The 23,355-nt window shown below is 31.2% G+C and overlaps 1 protein-coding gene across 1 annotated transcript in view; it reads right to left on the bottom strand.

The window, feature by feature from the left end:
* Window positions 1-10,345: 10,345 nt before the first annotated feature.
* Window positions 10,346-23,355, bottom strand: part of LOC139707018 (zinc finger protein 420-like) — a 28,702-nt gene continuing 15,692 nt past the window's right edge. Inside the window, exon 6 of the mRNA XM_071617005.1 lies at window positions 10,346-12,421. Within this exon, the coding sequence (XP_071473106.1) occupies window positions 10,346-12,421 (2,076 nt within the window). The remainder of the gene's footprint in view (window positions 12,422-23,355) is intronic.

Raw genomic sequence — 23,355 nt, 5'->3', positions numbered from 1 at the left:
CCTACAACTCATCACACAGCTATGAAAAGTGCTGTAATTACAAAGCAAAATACTTGTCTTTTAGGTCCAAAGCATGTGTTTTCAAAGTCCTCTAGCTAATAAATATCTATATTTTCTTTATTCCAAATTTATTGCTGTGCTTTCATTATTATAATGTGTTTGAAGGATCATGTGTTGATCTAGTGTATGATTTCAAACAATTCCCTTAAAAGTACTAAAAATTTTCTCTTAACACCCATCACTAATTTTATTAGTACCATAGTTATATGTGAACTTTGAGCCTACAGGAGAAGTTTACTTAAAATTCAAAAATTTTCTGTCACTGAAAAGGTAGAAGATATATTATATTAAAGATGACTTTATTGTCTGGGAAATAGAAATATGCCAAAGGAATTATTTCCAGGAATTTGGTCATTTTGGGGGTACTGATCTGTGTATAATAAGTGAAATTTAATTATATTTGAAGATTTATGGAAATATGCTTCAAAATAAATGTGCCTTGAGAGAGAATATTAGTATACTTAGCTTCTACAACTATTTCCAGAAAATTTACATAATATAAAAATTACATGAATTATGTAGAAATGCTATTCACTGTATCTTTATAGTATTTTGAGGAGATTCATTGATTTGGTATTTTTGCCTCAAATATATTTTTTCAAAAATAAACAGAACTTGGTCATTAAGCTTTTTGTTTTATATGATATCATCAATTTATGATGAAATTATTATTCTCTTTTAAGCCCAACTATATATAAAAAATAGTGATTCTTTTTCTTGGTGCCATGTTACCTTCCAAAATTCTTAGTTTTTGTGAAAAACAATGATAATTTTGAAGTGCAGAGTTATATCCATATAAAGCATATTTTCTTTTCTCCAATTTTGATTATTCATCTAATTTATATTAAAATGTATTGAACATGTTTGATTGTGTATTATAAGCCCATAAACTAAGCTAACTATTTTACTTAGAGATCTGGATCTTCAAATATACACATCTATTTTACCCACAATGTATTAAAGTAACAAAGAGAAGCATAAAATGAGATAATCATCCATAATGAAAAGAGGAGGTAATCTCCAGTGAGAAAAGACTTCAAAGAATTTCTGGAAAACAGAAAGTCTGGAAGCAGATGAAGGATGCATTTGAGTTCTAATTAGGGCTTACCAGGGGGTAGATTAAGACCATGACTAGGCATATTGGAAATCTATAAATTAGCGTGGTTCAGATCAGCACATTTGAAATAGAGAAGAAAGCAGGTTTGGGCACACACAATATGGGGTTGCAGTCTACTCTCAGAGGAGGCTTCTGCTTACTCCAAGTGAAATTGTGGAGCTATCTTGCACTCTCATAGTTGTTTCTACTTGAGACATGGAGTGTGATTTACATGAGGCTCAAACAGTCTTGAGTGTAGGAAGACTGAATGGTCACATCAAAAAAAAATCTTTTCTACTGATGAAAATATTTTGAAAAGACCACTTTCAGCAATTGTCTGGGAAATGAATCCTTCAGTCCTAATGGTGCAATAAAGCACAGTTCCCTATAGTGACACCACAAAAATTTACTTTGCAGTCTAAGTTCTATACTTAGTTTATGGTACTGGTGAGACTCTATTCCTGAAGAAAACTTATAAAAAGGGAAAACATTGCAATTAATTACTGTTTTGACAACTGTGTAGACTGAATGTCAAATTAATGTTCATCTTCTGCTGTTGATTTTAGATGTCCTAAATGGACTTCTTTTGGTCTCTATAAATTAACAGATGGAGTGAAACTCATACTCATCCCCAAATCATTTGAGCCTCCTCACCATACATTTCTCAAGACACAACTACTGCATTGGTCCTTTTACAATTCCTGTAGGGCAAGTGAGTACTAAAAAGTAGAGAATTGCATAATCTGTTTTCAAATTGAATCATCTGATTTTTATCTCTATTGCAACATGGAATCAATGTCCTTCTGGTAACGAGAGTGAATTGACCTAGCTAGGATTGTAATTTTTCCTCTTGCTTTCTGTTTATTTATTACATAAAATTTAGAATCCTCAGGTGCAGTTTAAATTTTAGTTGGAATCTTGTTAGACATTCTGATGGAAAAGTGTCATCTTAAATAATTAGGATTTATAAAACTGGAGGATGCAGAGGCATGGTGTAAGAAAATATAATTGCCAAGTTGGTTAATGGGAGTGATGGTGAGGGAATACTCTTCAACTTTGACACTCTAGCTCCTGGATCTATGTAGTCTATCTCTTGATAGCACAACCTGATATAATGATGTGAAATTTAAGAAGTGTAAGCAACACCATCACCTGTTCCATAATTCTACTAGGCGAGTAGCTTTTTCTTTTTATTTTGTAGTTGAAAATACAGTGAATACCATGGTCATATAATATCTTTATTTTTGTTAACTGTGGTCTGATTCAATTTTAGGCATGATCTATTGACACTTTGTTAGTGGTGCTTGCTTAGGATTTATTGTCTGTAAAAGCAAAATGTAAAAAAAAAATGCTTGAGTTTTTCTTGTTATAATTATTTCTGGGTTAAAAGAGATCCACTTGTTAATTTATTATGAGAGAATGATGAAAAGAATGATGCTGTCACAAGAACCTAGAGACAGACCTCTCCTCCTAGCTGGCAGGATATTTGGAAGAAGCATTTGATAGACAAAATTGCAGTGACTGGAAACCACTATGTTACTCAGTCCTCAATCATCCTGTGCATCATCAGAGGCTGGATAAAACAACTAGCCAAGTCAAGTTGTCAACTTGGTTGTCTTGTACAATGCCCATGATGTATGTGCTTTGGTATTTGATAGCATGAAATCCCATGATATTTACACTGCATTGTCTCTCTCAGAGATCCATCCTGATTACTGTACCCCCCAAATTTTATCATCTTACAAAGTTCCTTATAGACAAGTCTTGATTTCTTCCTATTAGTTATGTACCTTCTTACCTGAGGTAACTTCTTTTTCCACGTGTAATTAAGGATGAAGTGTGCTGCCAAGTATTCTGATCTTTGGAAAGAGATTTTTTTTTTTTATTTTTCAAGGATAACCCTGAAAGATACTGTACAATGGTGTTATTTTATTTCAGCTTACTTCTAAATGAAGCTAACTCACATTTATTTCTAGTAACATTTTGATAAAGGTTGGCCAATTTCCCTTCTATCTGATTCACAAAGGGACCTTTTCCTAAGGAGGAAATGAATAGGTGTTGTATTACTTCTTTGCTTTAAAATTGATTGGGGTTTTCTGAGAAAGAGAGTAACTTCATGACTATCTTCTTGATTAGTTATTTGCTTAGTTATTGGTCACACTCTACAAGTGTGACATCAGGTGAAATGTAAAGGAAGATAGAGAGTAAAATAAGTAGAAGATATCAATTGATTATACTTTTGTACTGAAGTAAGGTTTTTCAAGTACTATATGACTTGCATATCTCTCTGCCTTCCATTTAAAATAGAAATATAAAATTCATCTTTAATTTTATGTATCACAAATAAACTTCTAAAAATAAAATTTACACCTATTTTTTTCCTAATTCTGTTCATGATTTCTCTATTCTCTTGATTATATGAATTTTTTATAACTGATACTAACTTGATAATCTGTGTCATTTCCTGGTTTACAAACACTTATTGATTTTTGTCTCTTTTTACTTATAGTGGGCCTCCAGTGACTAAGGGAAAGACCTCTTCCTGTCTGCTTCTCCCAACCCTGCTCCAGCCTCTCAGCTTCCCAGACCCTCATGCAGTTGGTTGTAAATTCTTGCTGAAGCTCCTTTACTGTCAACTTTTCAGGACTAAAAAAATGAAAAATTAAAAAAAAAACACTTTAAAAAGCAAAATGTGGAGGATGAAAGCAGCACATATTTTTTTTTGTAATTAGACTTTTTAAAATTTTTTTAACATTTGTCTCTTTTTAATGTGGGTCAGCCACTGATACTTGATCAAAATAACCATTTCTTTGTTGAGTTCTCCTGACCAAGGAATAGCCACACCCTCAGAACAAAACAAAACACACACATACAGGAAAAAAAAAAACAAAAACACAGAATCATCTTTAACCTAATATTTTATATGTTTCAGATCCTCATAACTTTGCTCACAAGGTTCTGTGTTCAGTTGAATTGTAACTGCTTTTTGTATTTGGAGAGAGTGTGACTATTGAACTTGAAACTTTTTATTCTGGGCATCTTGGTGGATTCTGGTTAGATAAAGTGGGTGAGAGGGTGAAGGGAAAGTGGGGAGTTCTTCTCTATTATAACATGAAGTTTCCCCACAGTCTGCTCTCAGCTGCCAAACCTCAAGTTTTTCTTACACTGGTGTACTTTGATTATTCTTACTTCCCCTTTATCCATAATTTTTACAGAAGCTTATCAAATTACACTATTAAGAACAATTTTAAAAATAAAGTTATAGTTCACCTCACCATTCTGCACTTGTTATTTATGGTTTCACTCACCTGCTTGCCTGTTTCTGATGTCTGAAAAACAGACATATTATTTTCCACATTTTATCCAGTTTCCTACATGTATATACTGGAAAGAAAGAAAATAAGGTCTGGAAATATTCTATTTTTTTTGAATGATATAATCAAGAAAATAAAATTTAAACATGCTAAATATATCTACAGAATTTCTCAAGTAGCTATGCTTAAAACAAAGAGAATATCCTGTAAAGAAAATCTATAGTCAGTTTCAATAAAGCAAAAATAGAACCCAAGTATTTATCATTAATGATGGGCTATAGATGATACATACAGAATAACCTCAAGATTTAAAGGAAAAATTGTATTCAACCTGGTATTCTAAACTGAAGCAGACTGTCCATCAATGATAAATAAAAATAGATCTTCATAAATGATAAAATTCTAAAAAGCAATTTTCTGTGCCTCATTACAAAGAGGGTTACTAAATATAGAAGAAAAATAAAACAAAGGGAGCAGAGTTTGTGGACAGAAATAGTGGCTCTAACTACAGAGCTCAAGAAAGTTATGCTGATTCTGCAGTAGACCTTGAAAATAGTTTTTTTTTAGCATACCTCAGTCCTACCTTTAAAATGATGCTTAAGCTAGTAAGTAATCAATTGATGGAATGTAGCAAAAGTTAGAAGATTCTAGTGACCTATTTTTTTTTTCACCACACACAAAAAAATGAAAATTAGAAAATACTGGAAAAACAAAGTGATGAAAAAGAAAGTAAAAACCCACTAAACACAAAAAATGGAAAGTCAAGTTCTGCATATGAAAAACAGTAAAATGTGCACTTTTTGTAACATTTAATGGGATAGAAGAAAGTAGTATTGATTGTTCTTGATGGTAAGGACATCCCTCCATTAGCAGCATTCATGTCCTGATACCAGATGTCAGAAACGCTAATAAATTAGAGAAAGAAATCATTCTTACTTCTGGTGTGTGTTTTGTGATGAAAACTATTTTAAAGTCAAATTTGTGAAAATGCTTAGTGGTTTTTAACCTTCATAAATTTTCTGTAGACAAAGAATGCAACACATAATTATTTTTAAAAGAGAATAACTAACTGATGAAGCATGAACATAGGGACTTGTAACTATTAAAAAATAGAGTGAGGTGTGGTGGTCTGTACAGATGCTGATACTCAGAAATAATAAAGTGTCCAATGTAGATTAAGCAAGAAATCACAGAACATATATCATTATGATTATGTAAATAATAATCAATAAACACTAAAGTCTTTTAATAGTTGACTCATTAGGCCTGAAGAGAAAGAAGTGGGCCCATGAGCTAAATTGCTTTTCCTCCCTCTCTCATTGCAATTGGAAAAATAATGGGAACCCTAAAACATTGTGAAGGGTCTTCTATGTATATATTTCAAAATTATGGTCAATATCATACAACTAGTAGTAGATATGGATAAATTTAGTTTCCTTTTAGAACTTTACATAGTTGCAGAGGCTGCTGATTTGGGTGTAAATTTTGGAAACTACTGTTTTATACAGTCCAGGTGATTGAACCCAGGGGTGAATTTTCATTCATATATATTCACAGTTCTTCGATATTTTGCTTTGATACCTGGTCTCAGTTTCCAAGGCTGGCCTTGAAGTTGTGATTATTCTCCCTCAGACTCTATGATTTTTGAGAATACAGGTATGTACCACCACATCAGGCCTGGACACTCCCTTTTAATTTTTACACGCATCTAATAATCAAAAGGTTTTTAAAATATTACTGCCTTTCCTTTTATATAAAATATTCAATACTAACTTTCCAAATTGGTCTTCACCCTCACATTGTTTTTTTCAAAAGACCAATCTTCATGTTGAGTAGTTATACTTTCTTTTTTAACCATAACATGATATGCTCATTAAGTTCTATTCTGAGTTAGCAAGTCAATTTTATATATGTTTTAGAAAAACAAATTGCCATAAATTGTTCTGGTCATGCTCTTAATAGAAGTACCTTTTAGTCATCATCAAAAGAAAGATAGAAGGAAATTTGTTAAAGTCAAAAGCTAAGATCCAACAGTGGGCCAGTTCTTGTTTCAACCAGATGTTTATGATTTGATTGCTTTTTAAAAAAAACATCATTCTTTGGATTGCTCTGATGGCCTTTCCTATGATATTTAATAGTCAGCTCCATTTAAAAGCAATAGTTTAGGTGAAAAGTGGATAATAAGGTAAATAAATATTTGGAAGAAATTAATAGTACTCAATATTTCTCATGACTATATACAGCTTCCTCCCACCATTCTGAGATTGCAAATCATAGAGCTTTCAATGACTTCCATTCCTCACTACCTTTCACTACTCAGCTAATGCAGAATTAATTTCTCAACAAATTTGCATTAAATAAGTAGCAATTTAGAGAAAACCAGATATAATTTACACCACTGAAATTAAAACAATATATGTGGCAATTTGCCAAATACTTGGCATATTCAAAGAATAAAATGAAGAAATTTAACAGAATTGTGGCTTTCCTTTATGTGATAGGGGAAAGTTTATTGTCATGTTGTTTCAAAAAGACATTGACCACTTCCTTATTAAAAAAAAAAATAGTTGTTATTCTTTAACATGGATTTTCTTGATTTTTTAAAGTTTTTCCCATTTTTCTTGCACACTGAGAAGGTATTTGCTGGGGTCAAACACAGTGTGATAATGATCAATCAATTGAATTTTCAACTAATATTATAAAATGCATCTCTGACACATTTGCAATTGTTTTCATGTTATATAGTAGCCTCATGCACATTCAGCATGAGAAGAGGTTGTTCATTAATTTTGGTATCAATACTGGGTTAGGTACATTGAAAAGATGTTGAGAAAATTACATCTATAATAATGGAATCTCCCAATTCACTTTCTGGTTAAATCTCCCTGTCCTCACTCAGGACAGTTTCTATGTAGTTTTTTTTTTTTTTTATGTCTCAGGAGAAATATTGGTAAAAAATGTATCTTTCACCTGTAGCATAAAAATAAGTGGTCATGTCCTTCATCTTCCTGAACTGAGGACAAGCATAACTCTGAAATATGGTACTGTGAACAGAGATTTTCTGGAGTCAGTCTTGACATAGTTTTGAGGGTGCTGTTTCAAAAATTTCAAAATTTCTCTTACACCATCGGTATTGGATTACTAGGGATCTTACTACATATTCAGAACAGTACATAAGTGAACAAATTTTTTGTTAAGCAAAAATGCCCTGTGCAGCCAGGGATGGCTGAAATACTGATTATACTGAGACTCTGGAAATCTCAGTTATTTTTTTTTTACCTCTAACTACTAAATTTTTCTAGCTCAGTAAATCTCTCTCTATTCTTTTTCTTGCTTTTAAAACCAGAGGAGCAATATTTGTCTTTTTTAAATTTCTGTATTGTTTCCCAATTTGACTGAAATAAAACATGTAGAAGTCTTTTGGAATATATTACAAAGCATACAAATGAAAGTCAATAATCATTGTTAATTTTGTAGGGACTCTTTTTCTTTCAAATGCTGTCCTAGCTCAAAGTTAGTAACATATCTTTCTTCAATTACCTCTGATTATATATCCATTCCCCCCCTAGCATTTGGAAGCCACACTTAATCCACTATTGGTCTTTTGCTTATGTCTTTACAAGATTTTATTTGTATGCTATTGTGTCTTGAACCCATTGATTTTTCTTTCATTTAGTGTAGTTTCATGTATAATTAAATTGTTATAAATGTCTATATTAGAGAGTGTAAAATGTCCCCAGACCTTATTCTTAACCATATGTTGTTGTAAACTCAGTTCTTCATGAATTATATGTAATATCAATAAATTTTTGAATGATATTCAATATGATTTTTTATGGATTCCATGAATAAGAAGACTTTATCCTATTGTAACTGGTAAGACAACATTTTATGATAAGAAACTTAATCTTTACATACAACCTTCTCAGTTTACCTTACTAACTGGTCCATAGAAAATAAGACTATGAAACATAGCTCATTGATTATTCCTGCCTTGATACAATACTACCCATAGAAGAGCAGTGATGTCAGAATTTACTAAAGTACATGAAAACACTGATCATAGAAAACAAAACATTCATTCACAGAAAAATGAAATGGCCCCAATGAGGCTGAAGTCTAGAAGGCCATTATGCACACACAAGAAAGATAAAGCTCTTCTCTCCACAAGAGCTATCTTTACATTTGTGGAAATTCAGTCTCTTCAAATCAATAGGAATTGTTAAAATGTTAAAATTTGTAATTCAAGATATGAAAATCTGGGGCTTTTTTATATCTATGTCCTTCATAGAACACTTAATTTCACTGTAAATACAAACAGAGAAAATTATAATGATCTGACTTATGCAATTATATTCCATATTAAGTTTTATTAAAATGTGTAAAAGTATTGAGAGATGCTAGAGTATTATTTATTCAACAGTATGTTTTACTGTTGCATAAATAATTTAGTCAAGTGGAACACTTTGACATGATGCAATACATGAGTGTTAACATATAAACAAATATTCAGTTATAAAGACATATTGCATACATAAGGTAAATATAGGTAAAAAAAATGCACTGTAAAGTGAGCATGATGGTCCTTGCTTGTAATCCAAGCAAATTGGGAAGCTGAGTATTTTCAGAAGTTTAAACTCAGCCTCAGAAACTTAGTGTGATTTCAAGCAACTTGGCAAGACCAGTCCCAGAATTTGAAATAGTGGGGAGAGGGCTTAGGAATGTGGCTCAGTGTTTAAAAATCCTTAAATTTAAACTGCAATACAAAAAAAAAAAAATAAAGTGTAAAGTATTACAATTCAGTGTTAAACATCAAAAGATAGATCTCTTATAACTGTTTTCTCTAATATTTAAAAGTGAAAATAGTAATACTTTATTTAGAAGAAAATTATATGCTTTCAAAGATAAGGTTTCTGCACCATGCATGTATGATATTTATGACTGATATTACTACCAAATAACTTGATAATGCTTAATAAATTTAAACAAAAGTTAAACACAACTACTTATATTCTATATTTAAATGAGTTGTGTCTTTTACTGATAATCATATATATCAAGGTTTAATGTATATATAATGATTTTACTCTCATATTTGTCAGGGTGTTTACTATAAATGTTTAGTTGTTGTATAAGGCATATATTTTGTACAAAATATTTTCAATGTTCACTACTGGTATGAGTTTTCAGATGTTCAATGAATTTAAAATTTGATTAAGTTTTGGAAATATTATTTAACATTTTAGAGTTTCTGGGGACAGTGAATTCTACACCAATCAGTAGTGTTTAAGAAACATGTGGCAATGAAATGTTTTATCCCCCATTTGTTTTCTCTCTTACCAGTATGTATCCACAGGTGCTGAGTATTGGTGAATACATTTTGGAGGCATTGTCACATTGTCAATTTTCACATTTCAAAACTTTCTCTCTGCTAAGATTATTGTGGTGGCGATTAAATTTTTACCCTTTCTTAGAGGAATGGTTCAATGGTCTCATTTATAAAGCTTCACTCCAGCATATTTTATCTGATTTCTAGTAATGTACAACATATAATTTAAAATATTTCTACATTCTCTATATTTATATGTCTTCTTTTCAGAATAAATAGCCTAGTGGTGAAAAAGAAATGATTTCTTATTAAATGCTTTGATACATTGTTTTCATTCATAGGGGTTCTTTCCTGTATAAATTCTGTTGTTAATGAGGTTTAGTTTTTCTTTAAAAGTATTATCACTTTATTTACTTTTCATATTCACCATTGTGTCTTCTGCTGTGGTGAATAAAGTTTTATTTTTTATTAAAAGTTTTGCCACTTTATTCACATTTTTAGGACTATTCTCCAGAGTGAGTTCTTCTATGGTGAATAATGCCTGTTTTATTCTAAAAGCTTTGCCACATTCCTTACATTTGTAGGGCTTCTCTCGAGTGTGAATTCTCTGTGGCAAATAAGGTGTGATTTTCGACTGAAAGCTTTGCCACATTCTTTGCATTGGTACGGCTTCTCTCCAGTGTGAATTCTTCTGTGGCGAATAAGGTTTGATTTTTGACTGAAAGCTTTGCCACATTCTTTACATTTGTAGGGTTTCTCTCCAGTGTGAGTTCTACTGTGGCAAATAAGGTGTGATTTTCGACTGAAAGCTTTGCCACATTCTTTACATTTGTAGGGCTTCTCTCCAGTGTGAGTTCTACTGTGGCAAATAAGGTGTGATTTTTGACTGAAAGCTTTGCCACATTCTTTACATTTGTAGGGCTTCTCTCCAGTGTGAGTTCTGCTGTGGTGAATAAGGTCTATTTTGTGACTGAAAGCTTTGCCACATTCTTTACATTTGTAGGGCTTCTCTTCAGTGTGAGTTCTGCTGTGGCGAATAAGGAGTGATATATGACTGAAATCTTTGCCACATTCTTTACATTTGTAGGGCTTCTCTCCAGTGTGAGTTCTGCTGTGGCAAATAAGGTCTGATTTTTTACTGAAAGCTTTGCCACATTCTTTACATTTGTAGGGCTTCTCTCCAGTGTGAGTTCTGCTGTGGCAAATAAGGTCTGATTTTTTACTGAAAGCTTTGCCACATTCTTTACATTTGTATGGCTTCTCTCCAGTGTGAGTTCTCCTGTGGTAAGTAAGTCCTTCTTTTCTACTGAAAGCTTTGCCACAATCTTTACATTTGTAGGGCTTCTCTCCAGTGTGAGTTCTGCTGTGGTAAGTAAGTCCTACTTTTCTACTGAAAGCTTTGCCACATTCTTTACATTTGTAGGGCTTCTCTCCAGTGTGAGTTCTGCTGTGGCGAATAAGGAGTGATATATGACTAAAATCTTTGCCACATTCTTTACATTTGTAGGGCTTCTCTCCACTGTGAGTTCTGCTGTGGTGAATAAGGTCTGTTTTTTGACTAAAAGCTTTGCCACATTCTTTACATTTGTAGGGTTTCTCTCCAGTGTGAGTTCTACTGTGGCAAATAAGGTGTGATTTTCGACTGAAAGCTTTGCCACATTCTTTACATTTGTAGGGCTTCTCTCCATTGTGAGTTCTGCTGTGGTGAATAAGGTCTATTTTGTGACTGAAAGCTTTGCCACATTCTTTACATTTGTAGGGCTTCTCTTCAGTGTGAGTTCTGCTGTGGCGAATAAGTTGTAATTTTCGAGTGAAAGCTTTGCCACATTCTTTACATTTGTAGGGCTTCTCTCCAGTGTGAGTTCTGCTGTGGCAAATAAGGTCTGATTTTTTACTGAAAGCTTTGCCACATTCTTTACATATGTAGGGCTTCTCTCCAGTGTGAGTTCTCCTGTGGTAAGTAAGTCCTTCTTTTCTACTGAAAGCTTTGCCACAATCTTTACATTTGTAGGGCTTCTCTCCAGTGTGAGTTCTCCTGTGGTAAGTAAGTCCTACTTTTCTACTGAAAGCTTTGCCACATTCTTTACATTTGTAGGGCTTCTCTCCAGTGTGAGTTCTGCTGTGGTGAACAAGGTCTGATTTTTGACTAAAAGCATTGCTACATTCTTTACATTTGTAGGGCTTCTCTCCACTGTGAGTTCTGCTGTGGCGAATAAGGAGTGATATATGACTGAAATCTTTGCCACATTCTTTACATTTGTAGGGCTTCTCTCCAGTGTGAGTTCTGCTGTGGTGAATAAGGTCTGTTTTTTGACTAAAAGCTTTGCCACATTCTCTACATTTGTAGAGCTTTTCTCCAGTGTGAATTCTTCTTTGGTAAATAATGTTTAATTTTTGACTAAAAACTTTACCATATTCTTCACATTTGTAGGGCTTCTCTTCAGTGAGAATTCTGCTTTGCTTAACAAAGATTGATTTTCCTTTATAAACTTTATCACATTCTGCCCATTGGTAGGGCATCTGTCCAGTGTGGGTTACTCTGTGGTTAATAAGATCATTTATTTTACTAAAAGCTTTGCCACATTTTTTATATTTGTAGGGCTTCTCTCCAGTATAAATTCTCTGGTGGTGAACAAGGCCTGATTTTTTATATGATTTCTGGTGTTCACTCTCACTTGTGGTTTTCCATATTTTCTTTTGTTGTAAATAGTCAAGATCACAACTTCTATATTTCCCATTTATCAATTTGTGAAATATATGTTTTATGCCCTTCTCTGGTGAATATTCTTGGGTATCATGTGGAGTCATGGCTGAAATAAACAAAAATTTAAAAAAATAAACAATAACTACTAGACAGGGATAAATATATTTTGCATACATAACATGAAATTAAGGTAGAATAAATACATAAGGAGTGTAGCAGATTAGTAAGTCCAAGTCATCATAAATCAAAATATATATCAGTTCAATAAAAATGCACAAACAAAAATACCTTGAGAATATTACTCAAATTTTTGTAGAGACCACAGCATCCAAGAGGAATACATTATTAAGAAGAGTTATATAATAAAGAGAAGGTAAGTATGTTACTTTTATCATCCACAGCCATTTGTTCTCTATAAGATAGCATTGTGTATTTAGGAAATATCTATCAGCTACCTTCACTCTCAGTAGAACAAGAGAAATGTAAAACATACAAACATTTGTGGCTTTTTCAAAGAGTGTCTAAAAACTGGCTTTGGTCTACCATGACATACAGACATGAAAATAACTATTATATTTTGAGTGATAATACCACAAATATTCAACAAGATTAAAGAGGCTATGGACTATTAAAAAGAAAAATGAACAAAAAATTACTAAGAAATATACACATAGATGTGTAAAAAATTTTCCATTAAAACATTTTAAATGACTATAAAAACCTTGGATAGTCTATGGCCATAATACTTGGATGAAGACAATGCATAACAATCAAGTATAATAAATTGATTTTTATATTTTTAAATTTGTGAGATATGATGATTTCTTTCATTGACAAATACACCTTTGTTTATTTCCTAAATATATCATGGTATTTTATACTATATATACAAGGTAAAATGACTAAATAGAATGAATTAACACAAAAAAAGAATGAATTAACACAATTATTATTTTAGATAATTATCAGTTTTGTTCTTACAAGGTATTGTATTTCTTCTATTAGTATTTATGAAGAATATAATACACTCACCATGTGGTAAAACAAAACTCTTGACCCTTTTATGCTCAATAAAATAAAAATATGTGACTTTGAGTATAATATCAACCCTACACAAAACACAGTACCTGGTGAGCAAAATTTTACCCACTAAATTTCTGATTCCACATATGAATCAAATGTTCCTGAAATTAATCTCTGCATGCCACATTTCTCTTAATGCAAAGTACTGCATACTGAGAACAATGTGTGCACTAAATACAAAAGCAGAGGTATCTCTTCAGTTTTCTGATTTAATTATTCATGGATACATATTTAGCACTGGCATTTCTGGAACTTTAGGTCATCCAACTTTTAATTTTTCATGTGTGGTGCTTGAGATTAACCCCCCCCCCCCCAAATGTTATATCACTGAACTACAAAACAAGTCTTTTTAAAATTTTTTGACTCATGCTGTTTCTAAATTTCTATGACTTCCCTCAATCTTGAAGTACTTTTTCATGGCCTCCCAATTAGCAAATATTACAAGGATGCAGCACTGTTCTTGCCTATTTTTATTTATTTAAGAGTTTTTTTTTTATACTTTTTTTCCAAAAATGAACTATATAATCTACTGTTGGCTCCTTTAATAAAAAAAAAAAGTAATACAGCAAATATAAACAAAGAGAAGCATGGCTTAATCCAAGAGACAAGAAAAAAAAAAAAACACTAAAAACTGAAATTTAGGATACTGGCAATTATGAATTACTCAAAGAACACTAAATAACGATTTAAAGAAAGTTTAGAGAGTGAAATTGAGACAAAAATATAAATATAAATAAGCACAAATTGTGTATGTGAATAATTCTTTAAGGAAAAAAATGAGAGGGGCATTCCTAAGTGTGCAAATCTGAAATTCTACCAATATGGGAGAGGCTTATCATGCAGGACCAAGTTTAAGACTAGTCTAAGCAACTTGTAAAATACTGTAAAAATTAAAAACCTATAGGATATATAAAAATAAGTGGGATACACACACACACACACACACATTACACTTGAGGGGATATAATATATATATATATATATATATATATATATATATATATATATATATATATATATATATATTTGTAAAAAATCCAATCATGCCACAATGAAAAGCAATGATCTAGAAATTAAATCATTAATCACAATAGAAAAAATAAGAAATATAGAAAAAAAGCTTACAAAGCAGAAGTATAATGAGTTATTCACTTCAAAATATTTATGATTATTAATGCATTATTACAAAACCCAATAAAAATTTACTAACAGAATTAAATCTAAACAAAGAAACTTCTAAGTCAGTACCAGCAGAGAGCATTAAAAGAAACCAAGCATGATCTGCTCCTAGAGGGCCTATTTGTTTAAAGATGGATAATGCCTCTGCCTTTATATCTCATCCTTTTGCACAATTTTTAATGAATGAGATATAGTTTTAAATTATGAAGTTTCTCATAATCGTTTTGGACAAGCTTTTGTTGAATGAATAAATTATATCCCGATCCTTGCCTTTTCAAACAGAAACAAACAAAAGATCTAGCCTCTCTCATATTAAAATATACATTAAATAATGTTTTATTTACACTTAATGTGCTCAATATACAACATAAAATTAATACTCAAAATTGGTCATCTGCATTGAATAGGCATTTTATTTTCAAACATCCATTATCTATCTATCTATCTATCTATCTGTATATATAAGATTCCAGCTTATCAGCATGGCAAGGTACTATGCCTTTGATCATGTGGGGAAAAGCATAGACTGTTAAAATTATGCAAACATATTCTTTTTGATGCATGAAATATAGCAATTATAAATGTACATCAGGTACTTGACAAGCTGATTAGTAAGATTCATTTAACCCTGGAAGAGAAGAGTCCCTCCAAACAAGAGAATAATCATTCTCCTCAAAAGAGGAGAAACATTAAAAGAGGAAGCCAAGATACTATAATTCCAAATACTTGGGGGAATATAAAACCATTAACAACCTCAGCTCCAAAGGAGTTGGCTCAAATATGGTAGAATGTACTATGGATAACTTAGTTACTTCTTTGGTTGCTAAACTCACACAAAACTGTTAATGCTTTGCTCTGTTTTTGTACACCACTTGTGGGAAATTCAGTACTGTCAGATCCTGGACTTCTACAACCCATTACAATATCTTGACTCACTTGGATGAAATTGTTATATACCTGAAAAAATATCTCATGGTATTCATTGTTGTGTTAGCAGAATAACTGTGTCCTTACCATCCACATAGTATTTAATAGGTCACAATCCTGCACAATTATTCATAAAAGGTCTATTCCTCTTGATAAAAACTGTGATAATTCAGTGAACCTTCTTTCTAAGGCAGAATTTGATGCTCTGACATTTTCCTTAGTGGGTTTCCCTGACTAGCTCTATGGGCTTACAAAACTACTATGAAACTCACCTATGCTATCATAAAAAGTATTAGTCATGCCTCCATGGCTGTTAATATGCTTAATGAAGAACAAAAACAACATTGTGAAGCCATACTTAAAATTCATGATTGCAATTGATTATCTGGTATTGTTATATCATAATGGATATCATAAGTTTAATTACATGTGTTCCTTCAATTTAAGTGATAATAGTAATTTGATTTCAAAAGAGTTAGATTACCTTAAAGATATGATTAAAAAGGTACAACAAGATGATTGATGATTGACTTGTTGGATTGGCTAACGTCATGTTTACTCAATTTCATCTGCATCAAAAAATATTCATAGGTGGATGTTTACTGATGTTGGTACTTGCTGTTGTCTATGGCTGTCCTATTTTTTGCCCCCACCAGCATTAATGAGATAAGTAATATTATTTTTTCAAAAGGCCTTAAAAAAGAGTGGGGGGGGGGCTTTAGGTATTCTGACCTTGGAAATAGAAAGTGTGGGGGTGATGGAAACTGGCACCCTGAGTCCCACAATTGAAATTCCCAGCAGTTTCTCTCTGAAGCTATTAAGACAACTCTACAGGTGCACTATCTAGTTTCTGTGGTAATGTCCTTTGGGAGAAAAGACTCTATGTTTGTATTAACTGTACGTTATCTTGGTTAGCTAACACTTGGTGTTAAAATAATACTAGGTTAGAATGTAGTCATTGCAACAGAAGCTATGTAATTTTGGGGTATACTATGTACAGCCATGAAGAGGAGTGGTCAGTTTTTTTAACTTTTCACTGAGATTGAGTCTCTCTCTTCTCTTTGCTTCTTTACAGGTTTCCTCACAAGAAGATTTGTAACACATCATGCTGGCCCTAACAATAAAACGTAAGTTTTGATAGTTAATCTGAATAAACTGGGATATCACTAAAGAAGAAAATGGAGGATCACAAAGAATTTGAAAATGTGATAAATGTAGGGCAGTATGTGTTCAATGATTAAAATCAAAAGAAATAAACCTAAGCTTCTGAAATGTTTTTTTCTGCTAAATAACTACTCTACCAACATTTTTTATATTGGTTTTCTCCATTTGAACATCTCGCTGTGTCCCCTGCTCTGTGTAGGCTACAAGAGTTTACATCATTAAAGTATGCTAGGAACTACTTATCTAAAGTGGAGAATGTATAACATACCAAGAAAGAGAGAGATTAAAGAGTAACATAATATATATTAAAGAGTAAATTATCTGTATTAAAAATGCCCTTTTTCTTTGAAACACAAATCTGAAACTCATTCTTACAGAGAAGTTCCCAGAAGATACAACAGAAGTACATCAAATAATAACTATTAATTAAAAATTTTAAAGGGAAATTAAACTTACCAAGGAAGGCAAAGTTTCTATAGTTCTCTAACATCACATCTTTATATAAGTTTTTCTGAGCAGGTTGAAGGCATTCCCATTCCTCTTCAGTAAAATCAATGGCTATATCCCTGAATGATAACAGTAACTGTAAAAAGAATAGATAAGTAAATAACACATTGACAACATGAACATTTGTACAGTCTTTAAGGTAATTGAAGTTAAAATGAGAATTAGTAGACTATCATGTAGGTGGTGTTTTGGAACAAAATGATACTATTATCTACTTCTGCAGAAAAAGTGATTTAAGTTTATATATATATATATATATATATATATATATATATATATATATATATATAAACTTAAATATATATATATATAAACTTAAATATATATATATATATATATATATATATATATATATATATATTTTCCACATTTGTTAAACACAATATAAATCTCAGGCATTACCACAAAAATATACATTTTTTGATTTTTTATATCATGATCTAAATTATGTATATTGTTCAGATGAAAAAATTATTGTAATTAAAAAAGGGAATCCTCAAATTTTAATTGTACAATCACTAATCAGAAATTTACTAAAGTGTAGAATCTTATTTGTTATTTCTCTGATAGAGCTGGATTTTCTGAATATGTAGTGAGATCTCTAGTAATCCCAATACCAATGGTATAAGAAAAATTTTGAAATGTAACAAAGTAGACAGACCACTTAATGGAAATATTTAATAGTGAATTTAAGTTCAAACATTTTATGGTATTTATGTATGTTATTAATATAAAAAATAACAAAAACAATCCTGTTTGCATTTTCCGTTTTATAATTTTAACATACAAAATAATATATGCATAATTAGATTGATGCATATATTGTAAGATGTTTATAATAGAATATAGATATATCTTTTCAAAAAATATATATATATTTTGATTCTTTCTAGTTCTACCTGAGAGTAGAATCAATTTTTATGGTATTAATAAGCACGGGATATATCTTATCCTAATTAGAATCCTGTTCTTGTTGGTGACTATGATGGTAGGATTTATATATATCTTTAATATTTCTATCTCCTTCCTTTTTATTTATTTATTTATTTACCACTGTGCAATCTACTGTTCTTGTTTTCTTACCCTTCCCCACTTTATGAACTTTAGATTTCACATATCAGAAAGAAAAAAAAAATTCAGTTTTAAAGAAATGGTTTGTTTTACTAAGCATAACATCTCCAGATCCATTCATTTATTGGCAAATATCATAAAGTTATTCTTCTTTATGGCAGATTAATAATTTATTGTGTACATAAGCAACAATTTTTTATCTTGTCATCATTGAATGGACCCATTCCTCATTGAATGTTTGGTTTTATAGCTTAGCTATTGTGAATTGTACTGCTATAAACATTAATGTGGCTGAGTCAATGTAGCATTCTGATTTTATGTCCTTCGGGTATATACAGTACAGTAAAAAACCTGGGTTAAATTGTCTTTCCATTTCTTTAAACAATATCCATAGAGGTTATTATGTTTCACTTAGACCTCTATACAGCTGCAAAAATTAAAATTCAACTAAACCTGAGGTTGAAAATAAAACATACAGAAATTAATTAGTAAGCCATAAAGTGACTAAGAATTTATTATCAAATCCTCAATCCCAATGAAAAGTAAATTTTATAAACTAAAAGTAAAGAAAATCTTAAGCAAATGAGAAAAATTAGAAGATATTAAAGATGAACATAACACAGAAAGAGTTACCAATATCAATGTTGGTGCTTTTAAAAAGCAAATGAGCAAGGTCTAGTGATGGACAACTGTAGTTCCAGTGACTGAGGAGGATGAGGAAAAAGGATCATAAATTTGAAGACAATATTATATATAATATTGTCTTATATATATATTGTATTGAGCAACTTAATGAGGCACTTGGCAACTCAGCAAGACTGATAAAATAAAATACAGAAAGGACTGAGGATGTGGCTTCATGGATAAGCACCCCTGGGTTCAATTTACAGTACAAATAAAGAAAGCAGATACAATTAAAAAAGCAGTAGCAAATTTGAAAATTCAACAAATAATAATTATTTTAATTATATAGTATATAATTGCAAATATATGCATATATAATGATTTCTCACTTGATGGAAATACACTCTGATGGAAATTTTATCCTAAGAATATTCTGCAATTTTTCATTTCTCTGAGTATAATGACAAGAATCTAGATGGTATAGACTAGTTCATGGCTAAGATATTTGCTATATCCACTGTTGTACATAAAGTCTACTGCTGATGAAAATATCATGATGCCACATGATTGATGCTATGAAGTTAAATCAATCAGGGTAAACCTCATAATAAAATAAATGGTGGAATTACAGGAAACAACAACAAAAACAAAACTCTTTATAAGCCTCTTGTTATTTAGGCAGTGATACATAATGAAGATTGCAGTGCAGGGAAGAGGAAAAATGGCATTCATTCCAAAGAAAGATGCTAGGATATTGGGAAAACAGTGTGATAATAAAATGCTATTTTATCCCTAGACTCATAAAACATAACAACATATTGACACATTAAATGCTGAATATAAGTTATTAATAAATAATACTGAAATATATAAAAAATACAAAGCTTAAAAATTTACATACAAAAGATAGAGTACATATGGTGGTGAAGAAAACTACTCCATTTACAATAACTTCAAAAAAAATAAGATACTTGTGAATCAACTTAATGAAAGAGGTGAAAGATCTATATAAGAAAAAACTACAGAACCTTAAAGAAAAAAATCAGAAAATACCTTAGAAGATGGAAAGATCTACCTTGCTCATGAATAGGCAGAATTAATATTATCAAAATGACCATGCTATCAAAAGCACTATACAAATTTACTGCAAATTCTGATGAAAATCCCAATGGCATTCCCCATAGAAATAGAAAAGCAACCACGAAATTTATCTGGAAAAATAAGAGACCCTGAATAGCTAAGGCAATCCTTAGCAGGAAGAGTGAAGCAGGTGGCATCACTATACCAGACCTTAAACTATACTACAGAGCAATGGTAACAAAAACAGCATGGCATTGGCAACAAAAAAGACTGATAGACAAATTGTACAGAATAGAGGACACAGAGACTAACCCAAAAAATTACAATTATCATATATTAGACAAAGGTGCCAAAAACATGCACTGGAGAAAATATAGCCTCTTCAACAAACCCTATCTCTCACCATGCACAAAACTCAACTCAAAGTGTATCAAGAACCAAGGAATTAAACCAGAGATTTTGCATCTAATAGAATAAAATGCAGGCTCTAATCTTCATTATGTAGGATTAGGCCCCAATTTCCTTTACAAGACACCTATAGCACAAGAATTAAAACAAATAATCAATAAATGAGATGAAATCAAACTAAAAGTTTATTCTCAGCAAAAGAAACAATCTGTGAGGTGAAGAGAGAGCCTACATCCTAGGAGGAATTTTTTACCCCTCACACATCAGATAGAGTACTAATCTCTAGGGTACACAAAGAACTCAATAATCTAAGCAAATAATAATAACAACAACAACAACAACCCATTCAACAAATGGGCCAAGGATCTGAACAGACAATTCTTAGAAGAGAATATACAATCAATCAACATTTTTTTCTATATATCTTATAGGTTATGCTGCTCCCTTTTCAGGACCAAGCATAATTCTTATTCAGTTTCTAAGGAAGGAAGACATGAACCAGAAGTATTTTCAACTCTCCTTTATAAATTATCAAATACAATTTTCTATGTCATTTTCTAAACATAGCTGGACATGGGAAATAGAGACATGGAGCAGAGAACATTTTTATTAGAAATACAGTGTAAAAGAAAGACAAAAAAACCCATAATTATTTGCACCACTTTGAAGCACAAGAGAAAAGGACCCTGGAATTCAGAAAAGAAAGATTCATACTTTTATACTAGGGAATGTGGATGACATGGATGCCTAAAGTGAAAAGGTTATTACAAGCTTTTGAAATAAATTTTATGTGAGTGGCAGATAATCATTAACCAATTAGTATTTGCACAGTGTTTTCCAGGGGCTTTGTCAGCTGTGCACTACAGAACATACAGGTATTCATAGCCTCAATGAAGAGCATTATTCATCTGTATCCTCTAAAATTATTCCCACAGTACAGATAAAAAACCATGGGTATTTGTATATTAAATGGCAATTCAGCAGCCCACATCACACTACCCAGAGACAGAACTGTATGAAATTTCTTCAAAGACCATCAATGTATTGTTAGCTCCTGACACAGGGATGTCAGTCTGGGGAAATATTATTTTCTTTCCATTTTGAAGAGAGTGCATTGACATTACATTTCAGGGGCAACACAAATACTTTTTTTTCATGTTAAGAAACTCTTCAGAAACAGAGCTCCCAAGACAGATTTCTTAGAAGCGTAAATGCCTGGAGATTACAAAATGAAAAAAAAAAAAAAAAAAAAAAAATCAGTGGCCCTGAGAGACTCAGTAAGGCAATAAATCTAAAAGGCTTATTAGAAACTGAAAAGCAAAAAAGTAACTATTTCTAAAAATAAATATGCTCATTAGTTGCTATCTCCTCAGCATGTCATTAAGTAAACAACAAATTATGTATGAATATTTCTAGGATTGGCCAAATTTTATTCCATATGAATTTATATTAAACACCAAAATCCAAATAATAGAATTCATGATTCACTGCCAAAAATATTTATGAAAAAAATTCTTTAAGGAGTGGATGTTTAGTAAATATGTCATTTAACAATTTAATTACCATATGATTTTGGGGACATTTACTCACTTTCCTGCAGCCATAGTGTTGAGATATTTCTTATTTATTTTTCCTGTAGTAACTTCCAAAGATAAGCCCTAGAATCCACTTTAAATAACCTACACTTACAATCACAAAAGAGACCTATAATAAATGATGAGGATAAAAAAGGCAATTTTAAAAAATAATTTAAACTTTTTTCTTTTTGTTGAAATCAAACTCTAGCTGCATTTTTGGATCCATTTTCTCATCTTTTAAGCCAGAAATCATATAAAATATAAAGGCCAAAAATTTGAACTGCAAATTTATACATGAGTTATGTTTATTAGATTTAAAAATTCAAAATTTTTAGAAATTAAAGAAATGCAAAATAAAAACCCAATTTGGGAAAAAATTAATAATATTGATAAACTTTAGAACAAATGAATAATAATTAACTCAAAAGGAGTTTAAATTAGTATCTATTTGTGGAAAATATTTTGCTATTGATTATACATGATACTTCCCATCATAGAGACTAAGTGAAATTAGAGCATATGTAACCATGATAACATAAAATTATGCAATGGTACTCATCCAAACACTTTAAGTCCAAGGGCATGGCTCAATACAATACACATCTTGGAAGAGGTGAATAATAATTTGTAGGAAAAATGGTCACTAGGCCTGTCACATTTCATAACATATCCAGTTTAAAAAAGAGCATAAAACACTATGTATAAATTTTACATAGGTGCCTTATGAAAGTGGTATTTTACATATGTAAATTTTTAGAAACAAAATATGTAGAACTTATAAGAAAATAAAAATTATGAGAAGCACATCAAAGACTGAATTATTCATCCCATGTATAGATGATAAAACTCATCATTATAAAGGTGATCATTTTCCCCCAAATTAATCCCCAATGCATCTCACCAAAATTGCTATGTACAAATATAAATATATCACAGTGAAGTCTACTTTTATGTGTATTCTATAATGTAATAATTTTTAAAAAACTATAAATAATTATACAATAGAAGAAAGTAGAAGAATAGGGAAAGGGGAACTACTGGATACTGATGGGTAGCAAATTATATTTCATGTGTTATGATTATGTCAAAATAGTCCTGACTATTAAATACAACAATAATGAAATAATAAAAAAATCAAAAAGACTTACTTTAAATGAAATAAGTAACCAAATCACAAATTTTAAAAATTAATCTACAAAATTATATGTAACTTTAGCCAAAAACCTTTTCAA

The sequence above is a fragment of the Marmota flaviventris genome, chromosome 9, assembly GCF_047511675.1.
Source record: "Marmota flaviventris isolate mMarFla1 chromosome 9, mMarFla1.hap1, whole genome shotgun sequence".
Lineage (NCBI taxonomy): Eukaryota > Metazoa > Chordata > Mammalia > Rodentia > Sciuridae > Marmota > Marmota flaviventris.
The sequence above is the reverse complement of the archived record's forward strand: the minus strand, read 5'-3'. Positions and strand labels throughout refer to the sequence as shown.